Consider the following 19,645-nt stretch of genomic DNA (forward strand, 5'->3'; position numbering starts at 1 on the left):
TGATATTCTAATTTATTGAAATGCACCTGTAGTTACTTTTCAGGTCAAATTTTAACATGAAAAAATACAATATATTTAAAATGATTACGTATGTTTATAAATTAAACATTAAGATAACATTAGTGTGTGTATGTGTGTGTGTGTGTGTGTGTGTGTGTGTGTGTGATACGATACTTTAACTACATTGATGCTGATACTTTTGTATTTTTACTGAAGTGAGTTTTTAATGCAGGACTTTTACTTGTAGTGGAGTAGTCCTGCAGTTTTTATTAGTACTTTTACTGAATTAAGGGATCTAAATACTTATTCCACCACTGGTATAGTAACTAGGTAAATCACATACTGTAGCACTAATTACTATTATCAGCTCTATATCTTTAATCAACTTTTTAAAAACATAAATAAAACAGATACTTAACTAATCCTTTTTGACATATATGTAACTGAAACTGTATAAAGACACCACATTTTAAGTTTAAACTGATAAAATTTAGTTTTTTTGTAAATACACACTCTGGACTGTTTTCATTTACTTTTTACACAGCATCTCAACTATGGAATTGTTACACCGATGAAAGCCTGATAAAATGAAGGAAACCTGTCCATAGAAATGCTAGAGGGCTTCAAATTTGCAACAAAACCAGGATTGAGTTAAAAATAAATATTTATCATTTTTGTGACATGTGCAGGTATACTTGAAACTTGATTGAAACTGAAATAAAAGGTTACATGTGTTTGTATGATGTCAACATGACTATCAAAAGAGCATTTACAGTCTTATTTTTGCTGCAATCTGCACACAACACATGGAAAAATAGGCACCCTGAATACTGCAGCTGACACACAGCTGACAGGCAGTGGAGCAGCGTGATCATGCTGTCTGTGTGGCTGCTCTCTATCAGCTGAGATGGTCTTACTCCTCACACCCTTCCTACAGCCAAACACCTTCTGTAACTTTTGAAACTGTCCACACGGCTATAAACAGACAATGTGTGGCATTATGCCCACTTATACGATTCATTGTGTCTTGTCACTGCAACAGTCGGCTTTTCAATCGGAGTGTGGCCACACTTTTGCCTTTAGATATGGTTGGATGACACCTTGTACGAGATGGCTCCTTTCAAGCATAGTGAACCATTTACTGCCTGTTACCTGTGCTACTATCATTGAGGAGCATCATTACACCTGATATAACAGACTTTTTTTGGCTGCTTGGAGACAGCAGAAACAAGTTGTGAACACAACATTGACATGTCATCAGATTTTAGGTTGATATGCGGACTTATAAGCAAACAGAAGGTTATTTACACATCCGACAGTCAAGGCGAAACATCATCATTCATTAGGAGTCGTTTTTGTGGCCACCTGATGAAGGTAAGTCCAATAGGGCATCACAATAATTAATTCTGCCCTTACTAGGGTTTGTCATATTTCGTGCTGTTGTCATGTTCGTTATTCTTTTTTCATATAAATATATTTATTTCAGAAAAAGATTGGCCTATTTAATTTCATAGGCTATTTTTATTTAAGACATTTTTTATTTAAATATGCACTTTATGGAGCTTTGATTTTTTTTTTTTTTAAAAAGGTACTCTTGTTGTTATACAGTATTTATATTCAATTTAAAAAAAAACAGTAAAATGACTTGTGACATGTCATATTTGACTTTGACTGAACATTTGCACTCACTTTGCGATAAAAATATCGGGATACATATCGTATATCGATATTGAGCCTAAATATATCAGGATATGACTTTTGGTCCATATCGCCCAGCCCTAGCTCTAACCTCTCAAACTCCAAGAGGATTGGTGTTACATGTACATGGTGTTACATGTACATGTTATTGGGTTGGTGGTTACATTCCTGAAATAAAATCTGTGGATAACACAAACTGATGGGATGTTCACGTTTTGTTGTACAACATAAAATATGTAAATTAATACCCTTTGAGGTTTTTATGTGTCCTTAAAAAGGCAGTTACAAGTGGCTGAATGAAACTACAGTGGTTGTCGGGGAAACGTCGTCATGCTGGACACAGAGAAACTCTCTCACTAGTCTGCCTCACAGCCTCTAGTCGTGTTTTTCAGTGCTCTTGCAAACTCTTGTAGACAGTAGATTATGTTAATAAACAGTTTATTAAGCTATGGTTTCACTAGCTTGTCAAAATCGCTGGTTAGCTTGTTGGAGACCGCCTGACGCTAACGGCCGTGACGTTTAAGTCATGCTACCATGGAGTAGTTCGCTATAGCATAAAACATTACCTTTTTTTTTTTTTCCAAACATATGTTAATTGTTTTTTAGTTTTAAAAAATCCAACACTTAAAACATCAAGAACATATGACAGTAATTAAAATAATATTTAAAATATTAATAATATGACAGGACCAAAATAAATGATTAATTAAATAAATGTAGATGGCAAAAAATAAACAATACAATTAAATAAATACAACTTGGAAAAAAATAATAATATTATGAATAAAATAACAACAAATCAGACATTTTTCATTTTTTCTGCTTTAACACTTCAAACATCACAAAAGTGGTGTTCATTTGTGAAGATTATCCTGCTGAACAAAACACATAAGCTTCAGAAACGTGTGTTTGCTACTTCCGGGTTGGCCTCCAAAAATACACCATCTCGTTTGGGTTAGGGTTAGGGTTAGGGTATTCACTCCTGCAGTAACTTAATTTTGGTCAACCTCCGAGGTAAATTTCTGGCTCTTTAGCTGCAAAATGTTCTATTCAGTTCACCAGTGGGCTCTTAAAGTCAGTTCAGTTGTGGGCTGGACAGTTAAACAATGAGCTGAAATGCAATAAAAAAAGGGGAGCTGCACATTCAGGTGATAACTCTCTGCAGGTTCATCATTACGAGCGACACACCTTTCACATTGTCATTTAATACACTGTAACAATAGAAATATTGAACAGCTGTATGTATGAGGCTTTTGAGAAACAGGATTAGTGACAAACTAAAGCCTGACTCGCTCGCTGTTTTAATAGTTATTGATGTGCTTGTGTTACTTTTTTCTATTTGTGCTTCCACCATTGTCATGGCAGTTATTTAGCTGCCTCCTCATTAAAATGTAATTCAGCTTATGTTGGCTCTTATGTCCCCATACTGTCAATATTACAATTGCATCTCTGAGGCTCTGTTCTGTTCCCAGCGGGGGTTACATATCCACAGCACGTCTTCATCAGTTTGCTTCCTGATCAAACTGGTAGCAGAGCCACTAAATACAGTACCAGTCGCTGCAATATGGTTTGTCTCGTGATAATACAATAGACTGAATTTACACGATAAATCGCTGTATGAGTTGCTCTTATGTGAAAGCACTTGATTTTGCACTGAAAATCTCCTTAAAACCATGAAGAAAAAGTATCTAAGTGACAGATTTCTCATTCTGCGGATATAATCAAGCATTTAGGACTGCAGTAATCTCGGCCTACGGAGGAATTTCACTGTATTTGATGTGATAGGTTCTGGCGATTTGTATGACGAACACTGGCTTCATGTTAAGTATCACATTATTGCTATGACAGCTGTAGCTTATGCACACACATCTATAGCAAGTCCTGCAAGTGATGTAGAGGTCTGCATGTGTGTGTTGGATTGTCGTGAAACTGCACAGCGGGTGTTTTCTCTGCACGTGTGTGTAGCGTCTGTGTATTTATGTGCACAACCTGTCTGTGTTTGTGTGTGTGCATTTAGTGTTATTCCATTTTGTGTGTTGGGGCTAGAATTAGCCTGTCACTCACAGTATAGTGGGGAGGAGTGGGAGACGACAGGTGTCTGCGAGCGGGGGAGGAACGAAGAGAGAGAGCGTGAAAGAGATGGATGAAAGAGTGAAACAGAAGAGCAAAAGAGCAAAAGAAGAGGAGGAAGAAAGTGAAGTTTGGGCAACCGATGTAGAACTTTTGTCCTTTTCCCAAAATTGAAATGCTGATGGGAATGCAGTGGAAATGTTTGAAAGATACTGAGTTTATAACGAGGTTTAACCCTCTGAAGTCGACAGCCAGGTGGGCGCGTCACAACGATGTTTTGTCACTGTCTCTATCAATATCTTAGTGATAATATAGCATAGAAATGTGATTTAAATACTGCCGGAATTGGCAGAATCTCCGCTTCCGCATCCCTTTTATCCTGAGATCATGTATCACTCACACAGCCAATTAGAAGACAGGAAAGAGAGCTTGTGACCCTCGTCATCTGCCTCTCCATGCGTCATTGGTGGACCGTGGTGTCCGTCCCTCGCCATTTTCAATAGACACTCTGAAAAATCTGAAACTGCTAAGGACCTACCTACCACCCTGAGCATGCTGTTGTGTCCATGGCAACCTGAACGCTGGAAAGATGTCCAAAAAGAGGTTTACTGTAGAGTCGCGAAAACTGCTCTCTCACAGTCATTTAAAGCGAAGGGAGGATTTGTTTTCTCTCATTATTAAGTAAATATTTGGTTTGGTTTGCTCATTTTTCATTTGCACACATCCCATAAAGCTTGATATGTAGTATGAAGTCATTATTGAGTCCCATTTTATCTCCCTTTATAGTTAAAGTAGAGTGACAGACACTTTTTCTCTAAAAGCGCTACTGACAAAATTTAATTTTAGACATTTATTTTACATTTGTCTTCTATTTTTATTTTCATTACACTACTTTTGTGAACCTAAAACTTTGGTAAACTCATTTTAAGCAACCAAACAGTTTTCTACATGAGTAAAGGTAGGATTTCATAAGAGATTTGAAGAATTTCAAAAAGCGGAATTCAATTATTCAGCCTTTGGGCCAAATAATCTCTTTACACACTGCTCAAGACAAAGTTGGCTCACTATACAGAAAGTTTGTTCTGCACATTTCCATATCAACCACTTGGGTATTATGTTATATGCAAGTACCCTTTAAAAGGAGAATTTATGAAAGTATATGCAAAAATCTAGAAAATAGACTTTGTCTTCAGGGGTAGATGAGAAAAAGATTATTAAAGATTACATGTATGTCAGTGAGACATTATTCAATGTAATACTGAGAAAGGAGTTAGGCTTAAAGAAATGAACCTTTTCATATATATTCATAATACTGAACATTTAGAGTTGGGAACACCAACCAGATAAACCTTATTTCCAGCTGCACAGGCATCAATGTGTTTGGCATACAAGCTTTTAATATTCATGAGAGAAAAAAACAACAGTTTGTTTGGAACAAATGGAAAGGAAATAGGAAGCTCCAGTAAAGTGTGTTTATCGCTGTAACGTGCTGATATCGACACTGAGGGCAGACACTCACAGCAGTGAACTGCTACAGGTCTCACTGAGAGAGTCACTAAAGTCAAGACAAACAAGATTCTCACACATGATCATGTTAGTACAGGAGTCCTGAGAGGCAAGTGAGGGAAAAAAAGAAATACTCTGATATAAATTGTCTTCTCTCCTGAATTTATCACTCTAAAACAGGTGAAAAGAATTGTTTTGCCAGGGTTATTTTTTTACAATCATTATCAAAAAATAAAATAAAAAATCTGTAATAACAGGAGAAAAAACATTTTTTTTGGCAGGTGAATTTATTTATTTATTTATTATTACACGGTCACCCATAGAGTTGGAATAGAATTTTTTTTTATTTACGTCTTTCCATGAAATGACTGTGATTTACTCTTGACAGATAAAGTGTATATCTTCTCAAAACTTTATTAATCAATCTCTTCCAAATCAATCAACAGAGGATTGTGTCTGAAAACAAAATTATTCCAACTTTATGGGTGACCATGTATTTATCGATTACACTTTTTGTCAGTATCTTTTTGTGTTTGTATTGTAATACTCATTTCAGCCACAAGAGGCTGAAGTGCACCTTCATACCACATGTTCCAAACAGACCTAAAGGCATTCATGTTTTCTTGACAGTTCTAATTTCTCCAAACAGTGTGATAGTCACAATTATAATCAAAATGATCCTGCCAAAAACTAATCCTCGGGCCAATTCTGGCAAAACCTTTTACCTTACCTGTTCTTTAATAATAAACAAAGGAACCACTTGCCATATGTTCAAGAACGTCATGAAGTATGTACGTATTATCTGAATCTGAATTTCTACCTTCGTCCCTCAGCACAATACCAGCCATCTTGGTCTCCATGTCTGTGACAAAGTGTCTATTCACATCTCTGCTACCACTTCCTATTATTCTCTCAAGCACACACATTTTGCTCCACCGCTCACACCTTTTCCTTCTCCCAGCTCATCGTCTATCACTCCTTTCTTCCTGCATCTCTCCTTAGATTTGCTCCCTAAAGGTTCTAAGTATGATGGCCATGAATATTTCACTAAACTGCATTCTCAGGTTATCAATAATAAAATGCTATATTCTTATAAATATTCTAAAAATACAGCCGGACAGCCTCTTCGGTGGTGCATGAAAAATTCATACACATCTAGCAACCTGCTAAATCTCCCACCACAGCACACCCATATGGACACGGCCGATGGACTATGTGCAGGTATTTTCTCACTTCCATGTTTTTTGTGCGTGTTTGTGTCCACTTATGTGTGTATTTCCGGCACAGCTTCTGTAATACACTGTCCTGGACAAGCGGTCCAGTTCAGTGAAAGTTGAAAACGTGCAAAGAGAAGTGAATCACATTGTCAACAGTCTGAATCACCAAAGACTAATACTAGAGCACTCTAGCATTACAGACAGTTAGGCAGACACACACGCTATCCCCCAGCTCACACACGGCCTTGTATCCTCTACACACACACACACACACACACACACACAAACACACAAACACACACACACACACACACACACACACACACACTATCTCTTACTCTCTCAGTCTGACGCACACACTCAAATGCACTCTATTTGTCTCACACACCCCATTTCCCTCCCTCACCGTGGTGAGATGTCGCAGCCCTGTTGCATGAAGGCTCCTAGTGAGAACCAGAGGGAGTTGAAGATGCCAAACTCGTTGGGAGGCTGGTCGGTGGGACCGAGCTCTGTCGTGCCCTCCTCTGGTTCCTCAGCGTGCCACTCGTACGGACTGAAGCGACTCACCTGAGACAGAGAAGGAAAAACAAAGTCATTAGAACACATTACTCCCATTTTAACCTACAGTAAAGGAAAACAATATCAGACCATTGTCGATACAGCATAGTATCGCGATATTTTGTGTGACGATATTGTATTGATTCATGACCAGCAAGTATCGATATTTAGTGTTTATTTAGCTTCAGTACTTTCATCATTTTTGTTTTTTCCGGAGGCTGTAGCGGGCTCACTTTTAGGAATATACTGGAGATACTGCTATCATATAAAACTAGCTCAGTTTGACTGAATACTGTGTTGGTCAGTCTGTGGGTTTGACTCCTATAGTGGAGAAATAAAAACATTAAAGTGAGATGAATAGACTGAGAATTTCCTCTTATTTGACAAAATAATTCTTGATTGAATTTGATTTTGTGGACACAAAATTCAGTTAAATAGTTAAATCACATATTGTATTATGACCCAAGTAGCGTGATAAAATGGTATCATGGGGCCTCTGGTGAGTCACATGACCTAGGGTCTGCTACATCTGTGTCTTCTTTTAAAAGCAGACTAAACACATCTGTTTCATTAGCTTTTAATTACGTTTTTATTTCCCTTTCATTTAAATTGTATTACCTTTTAATTGTAATACATTTGCATCATATATGTTTGTTCATGTTTGCTCATGTTATCTAACCGTATACTGTATGCTTTTATATTCATATTTACTTTTGTCATGTATGATATTTGTCTATTTTCTTTTTATTTATTGAGGCACTTTGCGTCTATAAAATGACTTGACTCATAAATCACTTAGAGCTCTAGAAAGGTAGAATGACCATCAAAACAATAAATAACAACACATTTAGGGTCCTCATAAAGACTGAAGCAAATGAACAGAGATATAATTATGTTCAGCTCAATAACACACACAAAGTGATACAGGGTGTATTTCTTATGACTTTTGTGCAAGAGAAAAATGTTTCCTTGAATATGCAGCTGCTCTGATTACCATCAGGAATTGTTTCATCATTATATTTATAATAAGTACTACTATATTCTAGTAGTTTGCACTATTATAATAATATAGATCCAAGAGGAAACAGGAGGGCGGGGGAAAAAAGTAGCAATTAGAGTACAAAGCTTTTTGCTGCTTCAGCACCATGGACAGCACCACAGGCTCATAAACACACAGCACAGTTTGACGACTGATGTTTCAGAGCAATGATTGGGGCCACAAACCTCTGTCAGATCTCAAATTTCAACATTTAAAAACTCTTTTTTCCCCGTTGACATATGCACACAAGTTTTCAGATCACCATTTACAAGGTTTCAAACTGAGAAAACAAACTAAATACAGAGTAAGAACAGTGGAAATGTGTGGGAGAAACACTGTAATAAGAGTTCAGATTTTTTTTTTTAAAGAGATTCAAACATTATGCAAGCTTTTAAAACTTAGCTTCAAATTTGGAAAGCTTTTCTTTTTGACTTTCAAAAGTTTAACATTATGTTCATCCCATTAGAATGTACACACGCTGCACTCGCATCAGGATCCATAAATTACTGAGTTTGAAAATGGTATCCAGCAGTAAAAACTGCAATGAAATGAGTCTCATCCCCCCTATTTATATGATTAAAATTGACCAAACTGACTTCTGATCAGCAGTTAATGCGTCCTATAAGGATGCACAAGGTCAGACAGGGCACCATGTGCTGTAGCCCACGACCTGATAAATATTTTTACCTTGTGAGCCAAATAAAACATCTGTTCAAAGCTTTAGATACTCTTCAAACTGTTACAGCCCTGCAATCCACCTCAAGTGCTACATCAAATTTTTAACAATCACTCACCAGAAACAGCACGACGCTGACTCCAATGTAAGCGAACACTATGCACATCCAGATCTCGTAGGCCAGCGGGTCCAGGAAAGAGAAAACACCGGGTTTAGACTTCTGGGGCTTCTTGATCATGATGGAGATTCCCAGAGACATGAAGGGCTTCGAGAAGTCGATCACCTCTTCTCTCACCAGAGTGATGGTCAGTGGGGCCACTGCAATTTCTGCTTTCTGCAGAGGGGGGGTAAGAGTGGTTTAGTTTTTGTCATACAGTAGTGGGAGTTAATGTGCTGCAGCTTCAGGTAAAGGAGGAGGGTGATGCTGATCAGGAATTCTCTCCACTGTCTGCAGAAGGGGGTACTGAGGACAAAGATAAACAACAAGATCTCCAACATAAACGGCAGAAGAGGTTGTGTGTCAGTATCACAAATTACGGCACGTATCGCGGCTCACGGTATAACGGCGCATTCTAAAAATAGCACACACGTACGGCCCGCAGTTGTTAAAAAGGCTGCAGTTTCTGATTTATGTTGTAAAACCACTTACCTAGGTTTAGGACCAAAAACCTTCCTTGTTAAGGAGTTATAAAAGACAGTTTAAACAGTAAATAAATGTACATAAATGCTGAAAGTTAAGTATTTTCAAGGGTCATATGACTGCCGCAAGTTACGCAAACAACGTAACTTAAGTTAAAAATGGTTTACTTTTGTTTTCACCAGGCAGCAACCTTCGAATCTGAGCAGTGAGGCAAACCAGGAAGTGCCTTAAGCTGTATTCTACTGAAAATTCCAACAGGGAGCGCTGACAGAAGTTTTTTTATGAGGGGCCGTCCCCTCATATTTTTGGGTCCATTCATTTCAATACAAAATGGGAAAACTTCTTGATTTATTACCTCAGAAATGTTTTTCAGGACAACGCTATGGTCCCAATTACTAGTAAAAAATCTTCGTCAAGACAATTTGATGTTAATAGTGTATTTAATGGACCCATTTAAGAGAGAATAGAAGATAAAGAATCGTATGATTTGGGACGTGGCTACCTTTGATTGACAGGTGGCTAACAAGGCGAGCTGTCATCAGGAGAGAAGCAGAACAATGTGTATCCACGGCAATGTGTCAAAAAAGTTATATATATAGTTATATATATATAATACATATGTATATATGTGTATATATATATATATATATATATATATATATATATAAAGAAAAAAGGACGTTTACCAGTTTGTTCTCATAACTTTGACCCTTTCACTGTATTTCCCCTAATGACATTTTTTTGAACGTTTTGTTCATTAAAAATGTCTTGTTCAGCGTTTGGTTGGACTAACAAACACTCAAAGGGGTCGCTGTTCATTTTTCTTCGGTAAGTAATGTACATTTTGTTTTTTGCTAGCCAAAATGAACATTCCAGTTAATGCTACAGTTAATGCTAACATGAATTAGCAGCAGCTATTCTCAGTCAGGTTGAGGTGTAGAGAGTCAGTGTCGTCAGATCCCTCTCGCTCCTCCACAGTCCAGATATGGTCTGCTCCCCGTATCGGAAACAAGATGGTAACACAAGATGGCGACGAGTGAAACGCTGAACTCGATGCCTCAAATGGGCCACAAACCAACGGGTGACATCACGGTCCGACACTACGTCCATTATTTATACAGTCTATGCTCCAACGATATGCGGGAATCTGCGTATTTAAACTTTGCTTAGCATTACAGCGGATGGTGAAATACGGAGACATTGCTCATTTTTCGCTGCCTGTACACACGACCTATACTGACGTTTTTCAAGGGCAAACAGGCTGAGATAAAGGAAGGTGGAATAAAAAATTGAAACACAGTTTAAAGACAAGCACAGTAAAAACAAACAAACAGTGGAGTTCAAATCAGGACTAATATAAAAGGACGGGGGAGAGAAAAAGGGGAGAGAGAATGGTTGAAAGAAATAGAGAAGGTAGAGGGAAAACCAGTAGAATGACAGAGAAGTAATTCATACGTAGGCATGAAAGTGACACTGGCAGAATATAAATTAGTTTGCAAGGACTCACACACATTTGCATGCACACACACATAAATCTGTAGAAGAGTCAAAAACATCATTCATTCAGCACACTGACTATCTGTGTCTAAACAACGTCGGCAGTCTTAACTGGAAAAGAGGCGACAATAACAGCATATCAAATGACAAGTGTTCCGTCACTAAAAGGAGCGAGGATGTTACAGTGCAAGGAGAATAAACAGCAAAAGAAAGACAAGGAAGTCAGGAGCGATAGGGAAAGAACACGGGAGGAGAGGGCAGAGGAATATCAAAAACCTACACAGAAAAATGAAGTAAATTAGAGGGAAAGCAGGGGACAAAAGTACACAACATGAAAGAAAAAGGAGAAGAAAGTGTCAAAGATAAACAGAATGGACAGAAAGTAGGAGATGATGTGTTGAAATCTTTCAACTGTATAGTTTCCTCTATGTGGCAGAAGACTCATCAGAAATGACTGCAAGTGTTTGGAACAAATCAAACCTGATTAGTCAATGCAGCCGTTCTGCTGTGTCACCTTCCACTATACGGCTTCTGGAGGCTAATTAATTCTGTCGCTGTTCTGCAGCAAACGTCTCCACTTTCAGTCTTCCGCAAAGTGATGACTGACATCGTCTCATGCATGTTGATAAAGTTTTGTGTCGAGATGGCAATGTGAACTCGCAGACCGTGCATGGGCGTCGACAGTATAATTAGCCAGCTTGCGAGACACGGCATCTCTGCAGAAAACTGACACGGTAACTAAGGAGATGCAGAGCTTGAGATAAGTTTGTGTTGCTGCACAGGAGTTATTTTGAGCACTTCTCAGCTGTTGTGTGATGGCCTGCGGTGGGGTCACAGTAGCAGGAGCACATGCAGGATAATATGATGGTGTTAGTCCTGCAGTTATATGTTATGTTTCTGTGTGTTGTTACACAACATTTCTGAGGCCAACTTTTGTGATAACAGTATTTTGCAAGTTGAACATTTTATATTCTCCTACGCTACCTTTATGGGTTTTTGTGTACAGAATATTGACCAAAAGTGCAGATTCAATCCATTTTTCAGCTGGTGCTGACACACAACAGCTTGAAATAAAGTTGGCTCAATATTTGTGAGGACACAGTCTGCTACTTAGTTTTGATATTGGACAAATTACTCCAATAACAGAAAGTCTATTTTAAACTATTCTGGCAAACAAATAAGCGCCATTTGGTTTAAAGACTCATGTTTTTTATACTAGTTACCCCAATTTTGTCATTGGACTTGAATTAACTTTCTTTTTTCTTCTTAACCTCAGTCCTGTTACTGTATTACAGTTTCAGTCTCACCTGTATGTTTGTGATTCTGCTTGCGGATCTACTCGTACATGAGAGGTTCTCACAGTTAGCTTCTGGAGTTCATAAAGTTTTTAACTTGTGAAGTGTGCCAGAGACTCTTGTGGCAGGGCTCAACAAGAAAGATTGCCAAATTGTCTGGGACAAGTAAAATGCTACACTGGGCGAGTAAATTTAGCAACTGTGTAAAAAATATCTAAACAAATAGTTTTTCCTGGAGCCACCTTCTCATCTCTGATGAGAGTTGTACATGTGCAGTTACCGATCGTGCAGGTAAAGACATAAATGTATGTGTATGAATCACAAGCATTTCATATATCCTAAAAAGCAAAAGTTTAATTTGGTGGCATAAGGGGATGTGAGCCAAACTCCAACAGTGTATTTCTCAGTTTGCTGCAAGTTTAAGGCCCTGTTTAGATGGAGACGATCTGGAAAGAAAACGCAAAAGTGGTGTTGTGTTCTCACTTTTTATTCCGCGCTTAGCCAAGCATCTTTAGGGAAATCTGCGTGCATACAGTGACACAACGTGAAATTCAATGTAGTATGCAGCCAGGTGGCACACAACACCACAAAGAGCTTGAGCATGTGTAAGTATCTCCCTTCTCTCCTACTTCTCTTCCCATTAGCGCAAAATAGAATAGAAATAGAAAAAATATCCCTAGGTAACTAATGTGCCTTCTCTGTTCTGCTGTATTATCTGTGATAATTCTGCTTAACTGCTGAAATGACTCCTGATAGTTCTCAGAGCTGCAGGGAAACTTGAATGTCTGACTGATGAAAATAGTCCGACATGTTTGTTGTCATTTGCCTGGACTGCACATGGATGTTAACGAGAGCCAGCGTGAGCTGATCAGAGACACTTTTGTGTTTTAAACCCTTTAGACAGAAACACGACATTGGAGCGTTTTTAAGATTTCCATTTTTGAGGGTGGTTTAATTTTTTTGCGTTTCTACGCCCCAAAAATGGCATCGCCATCTAAACGAAAGGCACATCTGATAAAATATTTTGTTGTTTTTGTTGTGTAAACAGGCCCTAAGAGCAAGGTGGATAAAAGAGTTATTTTTCGAAGACGCTTTCGAAGTGCCATTACAAGAGCCAGCAGCATCACATTATATACACATGACGATACAATTTAAGTTTCTTTGTTATCTTATAAACACTTTCCACATGTTTTTATAGGGGCAAGTAAAAACGGACTTTGGGCAAGTAGTATGTTTTTGATCCACTAAGGCACAAAAAACATTTTTTTTAAGTTTTTTAAACTTTTGGACATTTTTTTCCCTTGGTAACCTGATTTTGACAAGTAAAGCCTTTGATCTTTTATCCTGTGCTCTGTGTCATGCATTTGGGTTTATTCCACTTGTTGGCTCCAGTCAGTAGATAAGCAATAAACAGTACAGAACAATAAACTGAAGTTGTATCAAATGGTTTACTGGCATTAGATAGTTAAACAATTAAATAAATAATGAAAAAAAGAAAAAAATATATATATAATCACTAAAGTCCAGATATTTGCCATGTAAACTTACCCCATACACAAGCTCTCCAACCATGCCGTTCCATATCTTCGTCTCTGGATCTCTGGCTCCATATTTCCCGTCCGGTACGATGGAGATCTTGTATTTGATCCCGATGTGTTTGGCGATCTCTGAGGCCAAGTCCACACAGTATCCCTCAAACTGGTCGTTGCCTTCATAGAGTTCCCAGTTCTTCTTCAGCATCACATAGGGACCCTCCTACAAAACCAGCATAAGGGGAGAAAGACACAGCTGTTTGGAGGAACATGACAGCAGCAACTATTAAAAGAAAGAAAATGAAAACTTATCTAGAGGAGGCAGCAGTAAACACTGTACCGGGGGGGAACACATATTCCACAAAGAATAATGATACGAATGAAAATTATTCCCGTGAAAAATATAGCTTATACTGTATATTTTCAAAATATTACTTTTTTATCATACACAAAGGAGCAATGCTCTATGAAATACGCCAATGCAATGCTGCCGGCAGAATTAAATTCTGCAGGAAATGGGAGACCAGCCTCTATAAAAGACAACATTAAGACTCTGAAATGTATGCACATCATTATAAGGGAATCATGGAGGACAGTGAAAGTCACACACATCTTTATGGAGTTAATTTGAAGGCAAACTTTGCAGATTTCCAACCAGCTTTGTGTATCATGGCAGTGTGGGTTGTACAAGCAGATGAACAGTCCCCGATCATTCGCCAGCAAAAGTTGTTGCCAGATGTCTCGACAGAACGCCGGTTGAAAATCTGCAAAGTTTCCCTTTACATCTAAACATCTAAACACAAACCATCTTGTCAGGAAAACACAGCAGACACCCACAATGTGATAGAAACAGTTGCACATTAAATAAAAATGGGGATTTATTAAAGCTGGGGTTTTTTTAAAGGCCATGCCTGCAGAATATATTTTATATCTTGTGTTTCTGACTTCTAGTGCCTTGTTTAATGCCTTCGTCTGACTCTACATGCCTCCGCTGAGACCTGCACCTGAGTCAGTGCCACACTGATGCTAAGAGGAGAGAAATGTACAAGAGAGAGAGAAAGGGGAAATACAGGGAGAGAGCAGAAAAAGAGAGGGAGACTGCTGCTTTGGTAATGTGTCGTAAGAGGAGAATGACTTCTGTGCATGCAGTAAACAAAGATGAAAGCAAAGAAGAAGTTTAGTGTTGTCTAGTGGGATGGTGGGTGCATTAGGGATGGCACACACACAGAGTCACAGAGAAACATGCACACACATTACAGCACCTACAGAGGATACACACACACACACACACACACACACACAGCCTTTTGAGTGACAGCGCATCTATCAGGAGCAGTGAGTTATGGTAATATGCCTGAGGCTGCTCACCCTGTAATCCAACTGAAACCAAGCCTATTAAAATGCTATCAAACCCTTTTTAATCAAAGACTAATCTCATCTAATTAATCAAACAGGCTTTTATAATATTCAACACTCCCACACTATGAAACGGTTTATGGAGATCATAAAACACAATAAAGGATGATAACATATTTTGGATTGAATTCTTCATTCAGGAAATTGATTCACATTGAAAACAAACACAGTTTAATCAAAGATGGTTTTAGACATGTTTGAAAAATGAGCAATAAAATCACTTGAAACTGATTTGGAGGGAACGATCTTCAGTCTTGGAAAACACTGTAACAAGTCCAGATGAAAAGAAGGCAGGCAGGGGGATGAAAAAAAAATGATAATGGAAACTTAACTATACAAACAAAACCTATAAAGGGAGCTGGACTTATAAATTATTCCTCTTTCTCTATAGTAGGCAAAGAGCTTGAAGTAAAACCATTGTACTTCTGTATGACTGAAAGGTAAAATAATAGGGAGACATTTAAAAAAAAAAAAAAAAGATTCATTAGGTTACACAACGTTAGCATGCTTACACACTAATATGGTGAACACGGTAAATATTACATCTGCTACATCAACATGCTATCAGTGTCATTCGGAGAATTTCAGTAAATTCATAAAGTTAGTTCATCATCAATTTCTACCTGGCAATTACTTTTATTCCTGTGAAATGCTTTGCAAGTTTGTAAATGTACAGTCAAGTGTCACAATACCAGCACTGGTGCAATGTGCACATCCATAAACAAATAAAAATAATGAGGAAAATCGTGACATTTACATGTGCAAAGTCAAGAAATAAAAAACACATTTTAAAACAAACAAAAATACCCCAAAGATCAAATGAGCAAAAAGCATTATTCATCCATCAATATAACATTTGCTCAAACAAAACACATTTCTTCAAATGACATAAATGAGACAATTTAAATCTTTCTCCCCACCACCATCATCAAATACAAGCATTTGCCCTGTTGATTTCAATGTCAGAACATACAAAAACATTCCTTCTAAAAATGTCATTATCGGGGTCATTAGCATGTCCCGGAGCACTCGGGTCAATTCCATTGACTCAACATGAATCATAATGTTAATGAACAGCAACACAGTTTCAAGTAAATCCCCTATTTTAGATCAACACGCCATGAGGACGGCTCTGCTCCGTAGCAGGGGACAAGACTACAAGTAACAAGGAGCTGGAAAACACATTTTAAATAACAATACCTGTGTGATTCAGACTTTTATCCTAATTAATGTTCACATCTAATTTAGAGTCTTGACATTCACCTTGCTGTGCATTTTTCACTTCAGTTTTTATCGTTTTGTTTCATAAATTTAATGTTTTTTCCCACCTGGTGTGATATTAACTGCCCAGAAAGACAACAATAAGGGGAAGTTTAGTTCCGGTTATTTTCAAATAAGTGGAAAAGGATAAATGGTTACAATGCTGTAACCAGATGGACATGATTATACTCATTAAAACTGTAATACTTGGCAGACTTGTTTTGGATTCACTGAAACACAAATTCAAGAATCTGGAACTGCTGAAATAGAAACTAGGGGGCCAACATTGTACGGAGATTATTATCTACCCATCCATGGAAACAAAGGATCAGCACTACACACAGTAATCTTTTTCACTGGTAATTAATTCAGCAATTCTCAGTCACAGAAATCAAAGTATGCTTTAGAGGAGCAATTTGACATATTGGGAAATATGTTTTTTCACTTTCTTGTTGAAGGTTAGATGAGAACATTGATGCCACTTTTATATTCTTCAGTTTTCAATGAATGAAGCTAAGGCCAGAAGACGGTTAGCGTAGCTTATTTTTTTATGCAATGACTGAAATCTTGCCGTGTCATATTTACACTTGTACTACACTTATTAGTGCATGAAGTGCTTTCACACTGACAGTATGGAAGAATGCAGTGCACTATGAGCATGTGGATGGCCTCTTTATAACAGCCAACGCTGGACACTTTACACCCTCAATGGTCACAATCTTTACAGACAGAATGGGTGGGACCACCAACCTCCACTCACCAGCTGCTTTATTAGGTGAAGTGTGTACCTAAAAAAGTGGCCAAACTGGTCTTTTGCTGCTGTAGCCCGTCTGCTTCAAGGTTGGACGTGTTGTGTGTTCAGAGATGGTCTTCTGCAGACCTTGGTTGTAACGAGTGGTTATTTGAGTTACTGTTGCCCTTCTATCATCTCCAAACAGTCTGGCCATTCTCCTCTGGCATCAACAAGGCATTTTCACCTATAGAACTGCCACTCACAGGATATTTTCAGACAATTCTCTGTTAACCCCAGAGACGGTTGTTAGATCAGCAGTTCCTGAAATACTCAGACCAGCCTGTGTGAAACTGTTGTGGAAAATCTTAATAGACGACAAGAGTTTCTTGTAAAGACAGCCCTGTGCGGGATTTAATGACAAGTATCGAAAAACCGATACAATAGTCTAGATACACAAACAGGTACCTGGTCTGAACAGCAACTGCGCAGTATTCTATTTCTGGTACCATTATACCTAATGTTTGTGTGTCAAGTCTCATGATTTCCTGTTTTGTTCCAACTGGTGCACTGGGATTTCCTAAATCAGAGCTGCTCTTATCTTAATCAAGCAGCTTTCCAGTACAGAGACTGTGACTGTTGGTCAAATTCTGTGTGTTTGTCAAATCAAATGTGATGCATTTTTAAACTGCTATATGTCTGATATTTTAATACATCTTCAAATTAATTCCACGACAAAACCAACAACCATGTCACGTTCAAAGTCACTTAAATCTCCATTCTTCCCTATTCTGATGCTTGTTTTGAACTTCAGCAGCTCGTTTTCACCAAGTCTGCTCGCCTAAATGTATTGAGTTGCTGCCCTGTGATTGGCTGATTAGATATTTGAGTTAACGAGCAGTTGAACAGGTGTACATAATAAAGTGATTGTATTTTAAATGTAAAAGTTGCAGGCGAGGAAGCTGCATCAATTGAGATTGAAACGGAAAAAAACTGTATAACAAAAATTTAAGTAATCGTCACCATCTGATCTACCAAGCTTCCACTGTGTGCATAATGGCTGTGTGTCATTTGAGACATTAGCCTGTCAAAATGTACACACTACCCAAGTACACAGTGTACTACAAGAAAATGTATCCTTGCTGAAACACAGCATTGTTATCACTGCTTGTAGGCTACCTGTGAACGCTCCAAGAAGTCACTGCTCCAAGCCAAGACATAGTTTAGGATTAAAACACCTCTGTTTTTCACTCTTTGCTATTAGAGCAAAGTTGTTTCCTGCTGTTCCCAGTCTTTATGCTAAGCTAAGCTAACCAGCTACAGGCTCCAGCTACACATCAGATGACCAGACCTGAGAGTGGCATCGATCTTATCATTGATCTCTGAAGCAATAAAGGGTATTTCCCAAAATGTTTTCCTTTGAAGTATATTTATTTAGAGTTTTTAAATGTTAGAAGGCTATTTTGCCTAACTTGTCATCTTAAATCATTGAATTTCGAATGTTGTGCTCACAAGGAGTACTCAACCATCTCGGTCGCCTCCTTCATCAAATTACCGTCACGTTTATTATGTTCAAAGGTCAAGTGTTTGAAATGTAGTTTCATAAAAAACACTACACACATGCCAGTGGGAGCTCTGCCAACAGTGGCACTGTTTCACTTCAAAGCCTCCTTAAGGTTTGTTATCAGTTTGCCCCAGATGCCTTTGTCTTGGCGTGAAGGTAATAATGCCAAAGATGTGTGTGTGTGAGTGTGTGAGTGTGTTTGTGTGTGTACTGGATGAAAGTGCATGTATTTACTGCATCATGTTTGGGTGTTACATGTAACGTCATAAGTCAGGTCATGGCAAGAAACAGCAGGTGAGAAGAGGGAGAAAACAAGAGGAAAAGAAGGAGAAAAGGGAGGGCATGGTGACCAGGAATAGGAGGAAATGCAGATGGAGAGAGGGAAACTACAGAAAAAAGATGAAGGAGCAGATCAGAATACAAACAGAGATAGCTACAGGGAGAATGGGAGATAGATAGGAACAGAAAAAGGGAAAGCGTGAAGGAGAGATAAAGAGGAAGAGAGAATATGATGAAAAAGAGGTGAAAAACAAGAGAGAGGGAATGCTGAAAAGACATAAAGAAGGAAAAAAAGGGGTGGGCGAAAGAGGGAGAACGGCTTTGTAGAAGCAAATGGTTGGGGATGATAAGACATGAAACACTTCACACTGGAGCCAAAACAGGCAGACAGGAGTTGCTATGTAAGCCATTTAGCCAGCAAGTGGGAAAAAAAAGGCACCCGACTGGACCCTCACCTAACCGTCCAGTCATTACTCCAAGCTGCCAACCGGATGCTCAATCAGTTCAGCATTTAAAAAAACAGACTTTTGTGTAAGGAGTTAGCCAACCACCGAGACATTTAATAAGCCTGCGAGCCATGCATTCAAATGGCCAGAGAAGCAAGCCAGGACGCCAGTCAGCCAGCCACAGCCTGTTTCAGTCAGTCAATTGGTCAATCAGTTCATTCA

The 19,645-nt window shown here is 38.4% G+C and overlaps 1 protein-coding gene across 2 annotated transcripts in view; it reads right to left on the reverse strand.

Annotated features, from left to right (window-relative positions):
• gria4a (glutamate receptor, ionotropic, AMPA 4a) overlaps positions 1 to 19,645 on the reverse strand; it is a 159,672-nt gene that overhangs the window by 44,449 nt on the left and 95,578 nt on the right. For both annotated transcript variants that reach the window (XM_059330473.1, XM_059330472.1), the window contains exons 11-13: positions 13,745 to 13,951; positions 8,883 to 9,098; positions 6,898 to 7,058 (exon numbers count right to left, since the gene is read on the reverse strand). In XM_059330473.1, coding sequence (XP_059186456.1) covers positions 6,898 to 7,058; positions 8,883 to 9,098; positions 13,745 to 13,951 — 584 coding nt within the window. The remainder of the gene's footprint in view (positions 1 to 6,897; positions 7,059 to 8,882; positions 9,099 to 13,744; positions 13,952 to 19,645) is intronic.

The sequence above is a fragment of the Centropristis striata genome, chromosome 4, assembly GCF_030273125.1.
Source record: "Centropristis striata isolate RG_2023a ecotype Rhode Island chromosome 4, C.striata_1.0, whole genome shotgun sequence".
NCBI lineage: Eukaryota > Metazoa > Chordata > Actinopteri > Perciformes > Serranidae > Centropristis > Centropristis striata.